Source organism: Protobothrops mucrosquamatus, unplaced genomic scaffold (genome assembly GCF_001527695.2).
Source record: "Protobothrops mucrosquamatus isolate PMUCROS unplaced genomic scaffold, P.Mucros_1.0 scaffold76, whole genome shotgun sequence".
Taxonomy (NCBI): domain Eukaryota; kingdom Metazoa; phylum Chordata; class Lepidosauria; order Squamata; family Viperidae; genus Protobothrops; species Protobothrops mucrosquamatus.
In genome coordinates, this window is record NW_015386453.1 from 978,469 (window position 1) to 996,246 (window position 17,778).

At 40.3% G+C, this 17,778-nt stretch overlaps 1 protein-coding gene across 1 annotated transcript in view; it reads right to left on the bottom strand.

Moving 5' to 3' along the window:
- Positions 1 to 6,594: 6,594 nt before the first annotated feature.
- Positions 6,595 to 17,778, bottom strand: part of LOC107284232 (protein bicaudal D homolog 2-like) — a 17,098-nt gene continuing 5,914 nt past the window's right edge. Inside the window, exons 4-7 of the mRNA XM_015812259.1 lie at positions 15,827 to 16,267; positions 12,179 to 12,952; positions 8,465 to 8,616; positions 6,595 to 7,308 (exon numbers count right to left, since the gene is read on the bottom strand). Coding sequence (XP_015667745.1) covers positions 7,077 to 7,308; positions 8,465 to 8,616; positions 12,179 to 12,952; positions 15,827 to 16,267 — 1,599 coding nt within the window. The 3' untranslated portion in view covers positions 6,595 to 7,076. The remainder of the gene's footprint in view (positions 7,309 to 8,464; positions 8,617 to 12,178; positions 12,953 to 15,826; positions 16,268 to 17,778) is intronic.

Sequence of the window (17,778 nt, forward strand, 5' to 3'; positions counted from 1 at the left end):
ATAGGGTGGGCTAGGTTGGGGGGCTTGCGCCGCTGCGGCGGGTACCTCGGCCCCGAAGCGAGTGCAGTAGGAAGCGGAGGGGGCCGCCAGGCGCACTAACCATCCGGCACGCACGGCGGCCCCAGCCATGCTGCAAGAAGCGTCTGGGAAGCCGCCTTCTGCGGGAGAAGAAAAAGGCAGCCAAGAGGCTGGGCAGGGGGAGGTAGCTCCGCCCCCGCGAGGGAAGGGCCTAGCTCCAGGCCCCCGGCCCGCTCGGACGCCCGTGGCCGCCGAGGGGCTGCCCCCACCTCGCTGTTGTGTCTATTGTAGCTTCAGCTTTTCCTGGTTTCTTGGAAGTCAGGCTTCCCTCGCTCTTTCCCCCAGCTGGGCTATTTGAAAACGATTACCAGAGATTTAGTGGAGACATTTTCTTCTGGAAAAGGATAGATTGTATGGGATCAACGATCTAAGGCGTCGGATCTTAAAACACAATAAAGAAAAAACGGCGAAGGGTGAGGATGGTGGTTGTAGCCACCGTGGGGCTTCCCCTTCGATTGGTTGTTCCTGTTTGGTCAGGATTACAAAACTGGAGGGTTCGTTGCTGGAGGGTTCGTTGGGAGGACACCCCCCCAGCCGTATCTGAATAGTAAATAAGTTCCCAGCCATATTTTAGCCCAGAAATCCAGCCAGCCTGTGTGATCAGTTCATGGCTCATCCATAACATTGGATTAACTAAAGGATGGTTAATATAATGCAACCATTATATTAAGCATGGTTAATATAATGCAACCTTCCTGCGACTTTTGTTCATTTTTCCTCCCACATACTGCTGACCTGTCCACTGATGCCCTAAAAATGACCCAACAGTTCCTTTCAGTCCCATTGTCAAGATTTATCCTTAACCACGGCTCATCTTTTTCTTTCAAATTAGAGGCTGAGATAATTTTTGAAGTTGTTCTTCTGTATTATGAAAGCTAAGACATGGTCTGTTGAGTAAATTACAATGGCTGGCTTCACACATCACAATAAGCTACAAACCAGATTATGGCTAGCCTAGTTTGTATTATTTATCAGAATTTTGTGCCTTCAGTATAAAATTGCATTTTATTTATCTATTCTAAAAGATTATCCTCCCCTGACAGAAGATCAAGAAAGCAGTGAAATCAAATTGTGCCCTTCATATTGACAGGAGTAGCACATTCTAAAGTTTCTTGGGCCTCATCTAAAGCCCTTTATCACTACTGCTCTTTGAAATCTTGGGAAAAAGATCTATGAAAGTCTAAATGTGTACTGTTTCCTCATAGTGTCATTTCAATGTAGGTATCTGGGAGAAAGACATGAGGTGCAATATCAGAGGTAGAACTGAAAAGCTGACAGATTCAGCCAGACTTAAGCTGGACATCAATAATTTTTAATCTTATCCTTTCCTTGAACTGTACTCCATCTGATCAATGTGCAGTTTTTTAAAGAGTTAGCATCATCATTTTACTTCCCGTGATTTTCTAAACTGTCTTTTTCAGAATCAGTGTCAGATGGGAGTATTTCAGTTCCATCTCTGCTAGGAAGAGCAGTACTTTTTACTCCCCATCCTTTTATTCCTATTAAGTGATGCTAGTGGAATTTCCCATTTTCAGTTATTGTAGTTAATGCATATATTCTGCACCTTGACTTTGGAAGGGACACCACCTCAGCAAAGTATCTTCACTCAGTTCTATCTATTCTACATGTTCTTTTATGTGATATAAACATTAAAGGTAGGAAGTGCTACTTTTGTATCGCTGTATACTCCAATACACCTTTTTTGGAAGCATCACACAGCTCCATTATACAGTCCTTCATTTGTGCCATATTGCTCTACATGTGGCTACTTACTTTCTCTGGCTTACTTTTGCCAGTGCAAAGGATATGACATTGCCACTCTTAATGACAGAGACTAGCTTCTTGCTATTGGCAAGCATTGGCAAGAACATATATACTTACTCATTAAGCTACAGTATTATTAGTTTCCCTTTATGGAGGAAGGGTGTAGATCCACACGGTTGTCTACATACCTCCCTTGTTTGTGTGTGGATAGCTCAGGAAAAGCTACTATAGTTTAGGAATAAATCATTTTAGTTGGAAGTAGATAATACATATACATGGTTCATAAATTGTTAATACAAATGGTCCCAGATTCTTATTAATGCTATTTTTTAGGGAAAAATGATCAAGTCCAAGGCAGAGTTCAGTCTGACAATTTGTCACATTGTCCCAGTGAAGTAAAGGATTATCTCCTACCTCCCCTAACTTTGTGTATAGGTCTCACTAAAACTAGCTAGGACTTCATGGATAGTGTTAAAACTTTCCACAGCTGGTACTGGTAATTAATGACTACTAAGCCAGAGGTTTTTGAACTTTGTGGTATCATGACTCCCCAGAATAAAAATACTATATATGATGAATGAGGAAGAAAAACATATCAACAACTAACGCAGGTAAAGTTTTGGGGGGTTTGCGCTGGCCAATTCTTTATACAAACTATTAGTTCTTCAAATGCAAAGCTGGAGTCCTGTCAGAACATGGTCTGGTTTTATTTGAGCAAGCCAATTGTATTTGTCTGTCCTGCCTAGTGCCACCTTATTTTCTTCGTGTGGTATTCTTTCTTTCCCCTACCAGCACATCAGCAGCTGAGTACCCCGAACTACCTTGATTCATAGCACTCCCCTTTTGGGCATCAACATAGAATAGAGTCAAAAATACCCCTGCTCAGCTCCTTTCTATATCTACTGTCATGATCACCCTCTAAATGTAATTTAATATCTTTAACTGTTTTTATGTCTTTTCTAGCTTTGTGTGCAGCCCAGAGTCTAGTGGAATTGGGCAGTCAATAAATTTAAATAAATAACATGTGTGGCCTTTAGTACTGGGTATGGTAGGCTCAAGATCTTAGATGTGCAGGACCCGCCCCACTATGGCAACGAAGCAATCAGCCTGATAACGAATGGATAAACCAGCTTACCTAGACAGAGAAGGAGTATAGGCTCCAGCTTTTCCTGTGCATGGTGAAAAAACTTGGCAAACCCCTCCCAGATTTGCTCAAAAATTCCCAGGATATCATGAACCAGTTTGAAAATTTCTGCATTAAACAGTATTTGACACAAGTAGCCATGGCTTTCTGTCTCTCTGAATCAAGCATAACTTTTCCCTGCCTGCTGACAATGTTTTGAATGATACAGGGGACAATGAAAGGTCTTCTTTACAGTAACTGAAACATAGATAATGCAAATTAATATTTACATCTTAAGTTTTAAAAATACATATTTTTTATTATTGCATATTGATGAGGGCATACTATTCTACAGGGACTTTCTTTCTATTGAGAAACCCAAAAGAACCGTTATATATTAACATTTGTGTTTTTTTAATTCAAAGGTGTGATAATTTTTTTTCTTATTTCTTAACCCCTTCCTTTTATCAAATTCCCACAGATGTCATTCAATTAAGAGGGGAAGGAGATTTTCACACAATATTACTTAACAATAAAACCAATGTTTGTTATCAAGTATGTAGTCAAGAAGGGATCTTTAAATAAGTATATTATGCTACCCAATTTTCACCAGAAGGGGGCACCAGCCAACCATACAGTCTTCACAATACTGTTCTGTCTGGCAATATTATAATTAAACAAAGCCCAAAATATCTTTCTCTGCCTTTCTCCCAGTGCCTGGCACAATATCCTTGAAATAGCTTTCAAAACCACTTGCATCCAGGCCAAAGGAGGAAGGGATAATTATATGCATCTACTTCCTAGCACAGAGAAAACCGCCCAAGAAACTAGAGATTGACCATATTATTAAGAAATTTTCTGATATTCAGATATTGCAAAAAAGAAATGACTATTTCTGGTTCATTATGATCCGAAAAAACTAAGAGAAAATATTTCAGCAAATATAGACCCCCATTCATTTCAGTAAGACACTTCCCCTTTAAGTATATTATGTCAGTAAAAAATGGGAGAAAGAGAAAACATATTATGAAACTATCATAGATGGGCAGGTGTTTTTGGAACAATGCAAATGTATCAAGAATAGAATTAACAAATGATGAAAAGAAACAAAAATGTCAAAGATCATGTGATATGATTCTGCAAAAGATTTCAGACTATCTTGGGATAGAATTATAGGGCAACTGTAAAGGATAATCTTTTTTGGCATGTTAAATAATATGTCTATTTAGAACTACAAAGTGTTTTGATATTCCTTATGTTTTGCAAAGTTTTAAACTACAGTTTTATTTCCTGGATTGTAGTTAAAAAGAGATTATAAACCATTTAAGAGAAACCAGGCGCTTGCCTAGCTCCAAGCTGCAAAATTGCTTCCAGGTATATCTTTATCTGACAATACATCTCATTGTTACATATGCATTGATCCATCAGTTGTGCACCTGTTTCAAGCTACCTGTAAAACTTGTGGCAAACAGATAAGCAGAATAAATGTTGAGTCAATGAGGAAAAAAATGAAAATATGGGGTAGTGAAAAAGCTAATCCCTGCATAATTTCTTTCAGTCAGTTAACACTGTGTGTAGCCTTATTCAAGGTTAACATAACTGTTATTGGAAGAGAGCTTTAAAAAGATATTACAGGTAGTTTACAAAACAGTTCCAGAAAAATATTTAGAGAGAAAGTATATCTTTGGGAATTCTTAAGGCAGGGAGGCGGAGGCATAATAATAATAATAATAAAGAAGCATGTTCTGGCTAGAGGCTCTCTCCTTATCCAGTTTCCTTCTTGAGTAGCTGCAATTTGCAGGTACCCAGTGTTTTTGGTTACTCAAGAGAATTGGAGTCCTGTAGTCACAGAGCATCCTGAATAACCAAGAAATCCTGTACCGAATCCAGTTAATCTCATCTCTGAAAGGAGGAGGAGGAAAGAAATTGGGGAGAAGAAAAAATGATCAGAAAGATCCATATAATCTCATCAATTTTCTATAACGTTATGCTGATTATGGCATGGATTTAATTACCATATTGCTTGACATTTATTTAACACTTGGAATAGAAAGTATTAATTGGCCAACATTATTACCCCATATTAAGGAGGTTAGATGTGGAGGTTTGCTTAAGGCTATGTTACCAATTCTTAAAACATGTAGTTACAGATAGCAATTTTTGGCTTTAAAAAACCTTTTTATCTGTAACATTCCATTCCAACCTGTGATACCAATACAAATTTGGCTCTTGTGTATATTGTCATGAATTCTATGACATAAGAATTGCTCAGCTAATCAACATCCTAGTGATAACAGAAAAAATGTGCTGATAGTGAAATTGTTATATTGTGAAATTACAGGTATCACCTAAAATCTTAATTAGATTACATGTTCATCCTCCAAGAGGCCCACTGATAAATCAAGTGCCTGGGAACTTCATTCAGTAATGAATGAGACTTGTTCTGAATGTATGATAGCAGCATTTGCTTCTGATTTAGCAGTTTTACTGACCTTTGCTTATGGTTACAGTGACCATACAGCCTTTATTATAAAGGACAATCCTATTATTTCAGAATGCTGCCCTATTTGTGGGTTGTTTTGAATTTTATAAAGAATATTGTATAGTTTTAAATTTTTAATTTGCATAGTTTTATTTTAATTACCCTTCTGTTTTTTTAAAAAATCTGTAAGCCGTCTGGAGTCGCCTTATTGAGGTGATAGCTGGCATATAAATTCAATAAATAATAAACAATAAAACTTTTAATTAATTATAAGAAACCTTCCTGTGGGAAAATGTGATTAGAGAGAAAAAAGAGGAATTTTGAAAGTTGGACTTTAGAGGGAACCAGAAAGAACATTAGAATTAAAGAATAAGAGACACATTAATATAGAATGGAACAAAATACAACTGGGAAAGACTTCAAATATTCTGTGGGAACAACGCATACAGATGTTTCTCTCAAGATTGTCTGCTACTTTAAAAATGAAACTTAAAAGAGACCATAGGAGAGGAATAAATCTCACTGGACAAAACTGAGACTGAAGCTGATTCAAATGTGGATATAAAAATAACAGGCTATCAGAATGACATGGAACAAGATCTTATACTGGATTTACAAATGAAACCAACAAATATCTTATTAATTAAAAGGGATATACAAATAACAAACTGAAAGGGTGACTTGATGACTGTTTATTTTGGATTTAACAAATGAGATCTTTTGAAGTTTTGAAGGAGTTTTTGAGAAGAGACAAAGAGAAAATGAAAATAAATCAAATGCTGGGATATTATTTAAAGGAATAAAAAATCAAGATTGTTGATTTCTTTACATCTTTTTCCTTTACTATATATCTTTTTTCTTTTCCTTTTTGTGCAATTAATTTTTCTTTTTTATATTTTTCTTTGCATTAGTTTTTAATCTTTGCATTTGTAAACTAAAAAATATAATTTTGCTGCCTTTTTAAAAAATAAACATAATTAATTTTTTAATCATTATGAATCTCTCAGATTTTACTCTTTTTCAGGATTGTTCTAAGAAAATATGGTCACTGTAGATATGGTACACTTATGCTTATTACTATTTGACTGCCCCAGATTCTTATAAATCCCAACTGTGTGCCTTTTATTTCTTGAAATCATCATCTTTGGCTTGTGAGAAATATTTTGCTAAAAAATAAGTGGCAATTCAGAAATGCTCCAGCATGCAGACTAGAGTTTGTGAGTGGCTTCATCTATAATCAAAATTTGCAACTGCTCGTCCCAGGGTCATAATTTTTATTATTTGCCCACAGCTCCTATTTCTGCAAAATAACGAGATCACTACAGTCCAATGACGTTTATGCATTTAAGTCATTGATATTTATGCATTTAAGTAAAGAACAGAAACTGTGCTTAGAAGCAGATTTGCAAATCGGGATTTGGTATGAACACAATGCAGGCTCAGTTCAGCTCTACCCAAACATTGCCTACAGCTGGTGCCAAAGAAAGGAGTTCCACAGACCTACATACCTTATTCAAGAACAAAAAGAGAGATAAGTATGTAGCTCTGTGGAACATCTCCATTACAGCTAGGTGAACAGTGTGTTACATCTATAGCAAATTTAAGAACTGGGTGATTTTTATTCCTCCATCATCTCTCAGTGGTTCCTTTTATTCTTACCGCACTACCCTTGGTTGCTCTGAGTACCCTCCTATTGCCCCTCAACTCTTCCACTGGGTTTTCAAGAGCCTCCAGTCGATGTGTGAGTGCCAGCTTCTGCTGGATCGCCATGCGCAACAAGGAGTTTAGAGTCTTCTTTTCATCCTCTGCAGCTTCCAGTTGCCGTTGCATCTCATCTAGCTGGCTCACGTACTGATCACACCTGGGGGCAGAAAATGGAGGCAACAGGTTCAGGTATATGTCGAAAAACAATTCCACAAGCTGCTTTGCAAGGGTAATATCCAATGACCCTTTAAGTGCCAGAAACAGTATGGAATCTCATTTGAAACACATCTCAGATTGTCTTATATCAGGGGAGAAAAGATGTAGAATAAAGGAATATTTAGAAATTTTATGTTTGAGTTTCAGAAGCCAGAGAGATAGAACACAGTTTTCAGGATAAGGCTGCTAGAAAGTTGGCCACTTCTCATAACAGATTATGTGGAATAAAAAGTTTTACAGTGTTTTCATGTCTGATGACTGCTCTACTTTTGTTTCTTTCTGTTACACCATTTTGCTTTTGATATACTATACCAAGCATGGCCAGAAAAAACTTGGGTAAAACACACTAGAGCAGAAAAGGAATGCACATTGATGTTAAATAAATATGTGGCAAAATAAATAAATATTCTGCTGAAGCCAATTAGGCAAGTCCCCATTAACTTGAAATCTTTGGCAGAATGTCCCATTCAAACATACAGTACTTGTCACTACTTCCATCCCTTTTAAAAAATAATTCTTAATACTGAAGATGGGTGGTTAAAATGCTACTCTCACTGTAGTATTAAAGTATTTGGAAAAAATAAAAAGATGCAACCTAAGAAAAATGAAATTTCCAAAATATTTCTGTAACTAACTTTATATATAATTCATCACTGGTTTTGGACACACACTACTACATTTCTGTTTCTCAACTTTTTTTCCTAATCCTGTGTTGTATTCAGTAACAAAAGGTTCTTTCATAGCAGTTAACCATCAAAATTCAGTGGTAAATTTTGCTGAGTTTTCATAGTCAATGAAGAATGAAATCCACCAAAGGCAACTGGCTGTTCCATGTAGCTCCGTCACCCTGTCCTTGCACTAAGATAGTATTTTTTACTGTGAGCACACTGACCCACATTAAAAATGAAATTCTGTTGCCTGCTCTCAAAAGAAAGTATGTATCTACCAATTCACGCCTACACCCATACATAATATATATACATATACACTAGATTACAGAACAGTGGTAGTGATAGAAGAACTAACCCAATCCTATTTGACTCTTTACTCCAAAACAGGCTCATTTCCTGCCTCACTAAGCAGACCCTGCTTCTAACCTGCTAGCAAACATGGCACGTAGGGAAGAGAAAGTAGCAGCATCCTCCTTCAGGGCCTTGAGCTCATGACGCAACTTGATCATGGTCTCTGACACCAGCACCTTTTCACCTTCGTACTGTCCTTTGAGATTTGAGAGGGCTGCCTCTGCTGTCTGCAAAGAAAGGTTGCACACATTCACAATACACAAATATCCTTCATTTGCATCATTTATAGAAAATCTAGAAGCTGAATGCTTCCCCAAATCTTCTAGATCACCCTGCAAATGTCACTCCAACCATGGGTGTATCATTGCTGAAGTTTTCCTGGGAAGCTCAGTCTGTTAATAACTCCATGAGGGGCAACTGCGCTGCTACATTAACAGATTGGACCACATCTGCATAAAACCTTTTCCCAGAAAACAATTAATTGCCCATTTCTATAGTTATACGCTTGGAAACATTCATTCTGGCTTTTGTTGACTTTAAAGTTAGTCAGGAAAAGACGTGTCTGTACTGCAGACACAACCTACTATATTTGAAAGCAGGATGACATCATGACATCAGTAAAATGTAACAGAAGGGCTCAGCAAGCACAGGAGGTTAGGAGGAGATATTGGGAGATGCAGCAGAGCTTCCAAACAAAAAAGGAAGGATACAATTATCACGACTATCATCCAAATTATATTGGCACAACTCATGGGAGCGAAGGAATGCATTTTCTTAAGATCTGGACAGACTGACATGCTTCAGTACAAATTATGGCATCAATGTTTGAAGGCCCAGAACCGTAACTAGCACCCTATGTGCTATAGCTATGGACATAGCTTTATTGTGACTAATTTCCTGAAGAAACCCATTTAACTCCTTTCATTTTGGTTTTCTGATGACTTCCATTTGATCCTTATTTAGCCTTTCAGAGGAGTTACATTGTTCTTTTGTTTAAATTTGTTTCATAGAATATCAGGGAAGGTCTGTATCAAAACCTTTTTAAAGTCATAATATAATGAAAGATAAGGATTTAGTTTTTCTGTTTTTATTTATTAAATTTCTAAATCATCACAATACAAAAACAAATATAAAACATCCAGCAATATAAAAATAATTAAAATTCGAAGACGGCTAATGAACAATATTAAACTGGAGCAACACAACACACAAGAATTCACAAGATGACAACATATCCCCCCTGGCTTGACACATTAGATGGTCACACCTTGAACCTCATGTCTGTTTCTAACCAGATGGCATGGAATCTGGACAGTTGATTCCCATCTACCCTATTGCCATGGTCTGATTATGCCCTGATCTAGATCATCTGGGATAATTTTTGGCCTTCAAAATTTGAAAAATGGAAGGGAACTATCTAGACAGTACATTGCCACTTGTATCTTGGATCCTCACAGATCCTGGTTTTTGATAGGAATAGGCAGAAATGCGACTACCTAGGTCCAGGAGACTGTCAATTTCTTGTTACAGGAAAGGGAGTTGCCCCCAGTCTTGAAAATTGCCGTGGTGCACCCTTTTCTGAAAAGGCCAGTCTTGGATCGAATGATCTTAGATAACTTTTGGGCACAACCTTCAAAAAGGGAAGGTTGCTTAGTGGACCAGTTATTTAGCACCCAAGAAACATCCAATTATCTGGAACCTTTTCAATTATCATTCAAGCCCAGGTAATAGGATTGAAACAATATTGGTTGCTCTCCTGGTATTGGAACTGGATGACGGTAGTGCATTTCTCTCAGCCCTTCTGGACCTCTCAGCAGTTTTCAATAGGTCCCCAACCTTTTGGGCACCAGGGGCCGGTTCCGTGGAGAAAGGTTTTTCCAGACTGGAGAGTGCATAGTTTTGTGTGCTGCCTGCATCCCACGGATGGGGCTTTGCTTGTTTGTGCGGACTGGTTGCTGGCATGCTGCAGCCCGGTACCAGTCCACAGACCAAGGGTTGGGGACCCCTTCCATAGACCATGGAGCTTACTAAACTACTTGCAGAGGTTCTAGGAGCTATTTTTTATAATGGTTTTGCTCTTTCCACAATAGGTGAATTACAGGCAGTCCTTGACTTATGACTACAATTGAGCCCGGAACTTTCTCTGCTAAACAATGCAGTTAAGTGAATCGTGGTCAATTTTATGATCTTTTTTTGCTGCAGTTGTTAAGCAGATCCACATAGCCATTAAGCAAATTTGGCTTCCCCCATTGAGTTTGCTTGTTGGAAGCTCTTGGGAAGATTGCAAATGGTGATCACATGATTCTGGGACCTGGAACTGTTATTAATATGTATAGGTTGCCAAGCACCCAAATTTTGACCATGTGACCATGGTGATGGTGCGACGGTCGTTAAGTGTGAGAACCAATTATCACTTTTTTCAATGCAGTCATATCTTTGAGTGGTCATTAGACAGATGGTCATAAACTGAGGACTACCTGTATGTTTAGTGATGGGGGTTGAAGGGATGACCTAGAGCAGGGCTTTTCAACCTTTTCACTCATTGTACCACTTTTAGGATATGGCAATATCCGAGTACCACCAATCGCCTAAGCAAGGTGTCAAAAACCTGATGACCAAAAAAAAAAGAAAGAAAAAAAGTGATGAACTGTTCGAAGTTACAATGGCACTGAAAAAAGTGCCCCCCAAGCCATAGCCGAGCAAGACACCTGCCTGCCCACCCAGTGGTGCTCTTCCTCCTGTCCGAGGTTTTCATTGTTGTGAGCATTTCTGTTGAGGATTGGCAGCAGGGATGGGGTGGGGGGTGTTTGGTTTTTATTCCCCCCGTCTGCTGGGTGGTTGCTGGGATACTGTGACTGTCATAAATATGAATCAGTTGCCAAGCATCTGAATGTAAATCACAAGACCCTGGAGATGCTGCAATATTCCAGCTGATTGGCGCTTCTTCTGGGCTCAGCAGAAGCGCCAGGATCAGTACTGCTTTCCAGTTGATTGGTGCTTCTTCAGGGCTCAGCAGAAGCACCAGGATCAGCGCCGAGCTCCAGCTGGAGCCTGGCGCTGATCCTGGTGCTTCCACTGAGCCCTGACAGTCCCAAAGAAACGCTGATCCTGGCACTTCCGCTGAGCCCTGACAGCCCTGCAGCTTCAGGCATCTCTCGCTCAGGCTTGTGCGGTGCTGCCACTGGTTCAGCTCATTCCTCTCCCCCACTACCACTTTTCTGGATGGTCGCGTACCACCTACCAGGTGCCAATGTACCACAGGTGGTACCCGTACCACTGGTTGAAAAGCCCTGACCTAGAGCAAGGGTCAACAAACTACCGCTCATGAGCCAAATCCAACCTGCTGCCTGTTTTTATATGGCCTGCAAGCTAAGAACGGATGGATGGATAACAGATCACCAGGCCTGAACCTTAGCTGAGCTCCCAGTGCAAGAGGTGTGGGTCCCAGCCAATGTGATCCAGCAGCCTCCTTGGTAGATCAAGGCTGTCCAATGGGTAGCAGTCTTTCGTCTGCAGAACTGCCAGCTATACTTACAGAGGTGGAAAAGGAGTGGGATTTTGCCCTGTACAGAAAAAGTTTGCCAATCCCTGGCCTATAGTCTAAATTTGCCATATAAAGCTGGGTATCTTCAGTGCCATACTTGTCTAGTCAGATGGCTTCCCCCAGTGGCTTCATATAGATGTTAAAGAGCATGGGAGTGGATGCTCCCAAACATGACTCTCAGGACCACTTTCCATTCTTTTAGCCCACGGCAGATCTGTACTGCAACTAGGACTTCCTGCACTTACCTGCTTGTTGGCCTTAAGCACTGTGCGCAGTGTAGCAACCTGTTCACGCTTTGTGCTCAACATGGACTTCAGTTTCAGCACCTCTTCTACCAGAACTTCTTTATCACGTTCCAGTTCAGCTCTGTGCCCCATTGGGCGCTGCTGATGGGCAAAGGACAGTGCTACCTGCAGATGCCCCAGCTGTTCTCTCAAGATCTCTGTCAGATTAGTGACATAAAGAGGCTCCAAACCACATGGGGAGACAGGGCTACTGGCTGGTGATCTGTCTGCACTGCTAGTTGTCTCTATTTCTGTGAACATATGTTTTCTGGAGGACTGCCTTCTGCGCACACTTTGGACACCACGGCCCTCCCTGTAATAGTCCAATACTACACGGTGTGGGGTTATGTTGTGGAGGGCACAGATGTGATGGTAGAGAGTTGCCATATCTTCAGAAAAAATAAGGATCTCCTCCTGAGTCTCAGCCAGCCGTGACTGATACTCTCTGGTAATCCGTCTAGCAATTCTCAACTCAGCTTCTAGGTGGGCAGCTGCCTCTCTCTCTTGCCGGATTGCCAGTTGGGCCCTTTCCAGCTCCTCACGGTAGCATTCCCTATTATTGGGTGACAGGCTATCCCCACCATTATTAGCACTGGGCTTAGCCTCTGGGGCTGGAAGCTGATCTACTTGACGGCTGTTGCACAACTGCTGTTGGGCCAAGATCTCCTTAGTCCTGGTCAGCTGTTTCTTGAGATCTTGCAGATCTGAAGCTAGTGAAGCTTTTTCTTTTTCTGCCTAAGGAAACAAAGACAAGATAGGACAGAATTTCCTATGGTAAGATGTTAATTGGGTTTACATATTACACTATGTATTAAAGATAATTACACTATGTACTAAAGATAATTTATTCACTAAGAAACACTGCCTAAATTCATCAAAGCAAACCATGAACCATGGTTTAACCAAGTAACGTAATTGGTGTCATGCAACACATTAAGATAGTATAAAACAAACCACATCTTGCTTTAATGCAATATATGACTGCAGAGAATTAGGGAGAGGCAATCTATCCATATTCTGAATCCCAGATTAGATTAAGTTCACTCAGAAAGATTCTTTGTTTGGAATATCACTGGGCCCTTTCAAAAGCTAAGCCCCAATACTTAAAATAAGATTGCTATCAATTCCCACAGCAGGTTGTAACAGGGACAGGGAGAGGCTCTGAACTTCAGGTTTACTTTGTTGGATGTTTTTTTACAAATGTGGTAAATAAATTAGAACACATAGACTACCAAATTCTGCCTTGATTTCACTGTTTTCTTCAGTCTTTATCTATTATCTATCTTTAGGCTCTGGCCCATCTCAACAGTCCTGCCAAATTTCCCTCTGGGTTTCTCTGAGCCAGTGTTTAACTCAGACAGAAAAGCGCTGAGCTTTAGACCTTGATATGCCACCAAGGATTAGCTTTCATAGTGAGCTGGAAATGAGCTCCCTGACACAGTGTTCTTTGCTAAACTAGGTATACTATTAAATGGGAAGAAAGTGGGGAGAAACATACTCAACAGAGGAGGAAGTGGAAAACCATCTTTCAAGAACCTGTTTCACAAGCAGAAACTTTGGCACAAGGTAGTCAAGCAGCCCAATCAGGCAAACGTGAACGAAACATAGGGAGCTGCAATGAGTTCTACAGTTGAAAGGGATGCTCCTAAATCTGAAAAATGGCATCACATAGTCCAAGAAAAGGTAACTACCAACATCTGAAGAGCTCACAACCAGAATCACTTCTTGCACTGAGTGCCAATTCGTAGTACCAAAGAGTAATTTTCACCTTTAAATCCCTGATTAAAACGTTTTAAATGTCTCCAGCCTTGTATTGGCTCTTCTGACCTATAATCTCCCCACAGGAGTCCAGTGACATGTTAAGCGTTGATGAGTTAGAATTAACATTACAGGACTTATTGTTTTAGTCTCATTGCAACCCATTAATTGCACATTAGTTTCTGCATTCGTTGCTAGTACAGGTAGTCCTCAACTTACACCACAGTTGGAAGCACGATTGCTGTTGTAAGTCAGTGTGGTCATAAAATGTCACATGACTGCACCAACTTACAATGGCAATCCAGGCACTTCTAATTGTGGGTCATTAAGTGAGTACCCACCCCAATCCAAGGCATTCCAGGCTAGGTCCTCCCCCACCCAGCCTCAGTAAGGTAAGGGACTGCCTCTAATTCCTTCCACCTGCCTATCTCCCCCTCTCCCTCATCTCTGCTCTTTGGCTGCCAGGCATCCTGCCTTGTGGGGTTGTTTGCCATGCTCCATGAAACTCCAGCTGCCCTAGTCTGCCCCAGCCCACTCCAGCTACCATTCATTCATTTCCTGAGATAGGATAGCCTTTGGAATGCTGTCCTTCCAAAGACAGCAGAGTGTTTTGAAGGCTCAGGGAGTCACATGTAGAGAAAGGTTGACTGGAGAAGCTGGGTCTAAAAAAAAGAGAACAAAGGCAGCAAGTGGTTCTGCTTCGGCAGCTCGGTGCAAAAGCAAAAAGTCAGTTCAGGGAACTGGGAGAGAAGGCAGTTGGGCAAACAAATGCTTGCTGGTGCTTCTTGGGTGCTGACGCTTTATGGACACCGTGGCTTGGCGATGCACTCCTAGGGTCGGCTGAGGAGCCATGTATGGGAAGTGTTCACAACAGAGAAGCAGGAGCACCCAGGATAGCATGGCAACTGTAGATTCAAAATGGAAATAGCAAAGGCAGCAAGGTGCTTCTGCTTCAGTGGCTGGTCACAAAAGGTGAAAGACTGTTGTAGGGAACTGGGAGAGAAGGCAGCTCTAGGTGAATGAATGCCTGCTTGTGTGGGCTGCAGAAGCCGAGGCTTCACAAGGCATGGCAAGCAGCCCCAATGCTGTGGGGTTCTGCAGTTGCTTGCCACCCTTTCAAGGCAAGGCGCAAGGTAGCCAGAAGGGCATAGATGGGAGATGTAGTCGTAAGTGCAGATGGGCTGCCAAGCACCTAAATTTTGATCACGTGACTGTATGGGGTGCTGCAATGGCCATAATATCAGGCACAAGTAATACGTTCATTTATTCAGCACTATCATAACTTTGAAAAAAATGGTCATAAGTTGAGGATTACCTATAATTCTACGTGATATTATCAGATACTGGAGTTAATCTTCAGGGCTGCAGCCATGGAGATCAAAAGCCAAAAAGTTCATTTGCAGAAGCAATAGTCCTGCAGGAAAAATGTGTTTCCCAACATCTCAACCCTTCATTAAAGGACACATAATCAGATAGCAGTTATGTATGTTCCCAGAAACTCCATGCAAGAGAGTTTTATTTTATTGGGATGGGCTTTGTGATATCAGGGTGTTTTGAGAATCATATCAAAATGAAAAATCCATTCTGCCAGGTCTCGGAACAGTTTGGCTAGAATTTTCTCCATATTATCCCAGTTTATTCTACACATACACTGACCATTCACCTTTGTTTTTAATTCATTTGAAGTGGTATATCTGAATGAACGCTGCTGGTCATCAGTAACTCCTTGGCAACTGAAACAAATCTGCTCACTTCTCTGTTCAATAAGAAAGCAATCAGTATTGCAAACCATTACTCTGTCAAATCCAAATTCCTGTTCCCCAACCCTAACCAAAGCTCTGATTTCCTAACCTGTTGGAGTTGCTGCTGTAGCTTGTGAATCTCTGCCAAGTTAAGTTCACTGAAGAGATCTGCAACAAGACCAGGTGCAGGCTGGAAGCTGTGAGGTGTGGATGTCACCCCCCCTACGTTGCTACCGTTGGCAAAACCACTGTCTTGCTCCTCGCACTCTGTGGTGTGGCTGTGGCTGAGCTCCTCCAGGTTGGCCTGCAAGCTGTTCAGAGAATCATGATGGCCCCCAACATAGACGGCTAGCTCCCGCCGCAGTTCCTGCTTCTGCTCACGCTCAGCCTGGACAGTCTCAAGGGCCTCCTGAAGTTGCTGTTCAGCCAAATCCCGAAGACGACCCAGTTCTTGTAGCTGGGAACCAGCCAACATGAGCTCTTCCTCATGGCACCTTAAGGCACGCTTGACACTCTCAAATTCCACCTTAGGATGAAACAGGAACTTAGTACTGGCACTGCAACTGTATTCCATTTCACACTTTGAAGTCTATATCTCTCTTCATTCATATGCAGATCAAAATTATATCAATTAGATTAGGTCACACTTGATAGCATATAAATTGAATGAATGAATGAATAAATAAATAAATGCATCATCTATGCCTTTTTTTCTGTGCCAATAACACTGTTCTTAAAATCTACTACTAAGGCCTTTCTCCATTTAAAAATGTCAAACATGTGATTGCAGCATGTGTAATTTGCTTCCTCAAGGAATTCACTGCCTGACCTATTAGCAGAACAAAGTATTTTAACTCAGTGACTGTATAATAATCAAAGTTTAACTTGGAATGTGGATGAGGAAGATAAGGTTACACTAACAAATCTTAATAAAAATGCAACAATGGATCTGTTTGGGTCTTGAAAATATTTATACTATGATCTACACAAGGGAAAAAAATCTATTTTCTAAAAACAATCATAATTGTTTTAAATTGTCTTCAATTGTCTACAAGGTTGATAAACTTTGTAGGGATTTCTGTTTTGTTGGAAAACTCCATATAGAGAAAGATTAGTTTAAGTTACTGTATCATAAAACTAGATACAAGTAACACAAGTGAATAAGAGAGGGAAGCAGGTCAACGTTAACCAAAGAAAAGATCAGAAAACAAGAATGAACTTGTTTTCAATGAGGGGGAAGTTAGATTTTCAAAATACTTTCTGAAAATTTTGATTTCTTAATGCTCTGAACAATTTTAACACCTTATCTCCATATACATAGAAACTTTCAGGAGTTTTGACCCTTTACACTTAAGAAGCATTCTCCAGAATTTTTGTTAAGAGTCTGTCTTTCATATCCAACTACACCAGCAGCTCTGAAGCCAATTTGTCATGAAGCCTTCCTGGTATGTGGAGCAGCTCCCAAAATTCCCCAGCCAGAAGGAACATTACTGAGAATTGTGGAAGCTGAAGTATATATACCTGGAACTTGCCAATTAGAACATATTGTGTTAGACAAAAAGGAATTTTATTTATCACATTTGTATAGCTGTCCATCTCACATGAAAGTGACTCTGGGCTATGTACAGCGCTTAATTAAAAAATAACAAACACATAAAAATAATCAGTTAAAAATAGCTATAGGAAACAAACAAAACAGGAAATTATATTAACCGCAGTAGGGGAACCATTGCAAAATCTCTCTGATCCCCTTGGGTCCCAGGCCTGATAACATAGCCAGGATTTTGGAGACTTGCAGAATGTTGAGAGGGATGGACCTAACCTCACTTTTCCTAGAGGGAGAAGATTCCACCAGTAGAGCTGGTGCTGCAGTAGAGAATAAATCTTCCAAAACCACTAATACTCTTAAAGAAAAGGGAAGATTATCCCCCGCCCCATTCACCAATATACAATTATCCACTAAGTGTATAGGGATTACAACTCCTAAAATTTCTAAGCACCATGGCATTTAGGTATTGTAGTTCCCACACACATGGAGAGTAGAGGCTGGAGAAGGTTGAT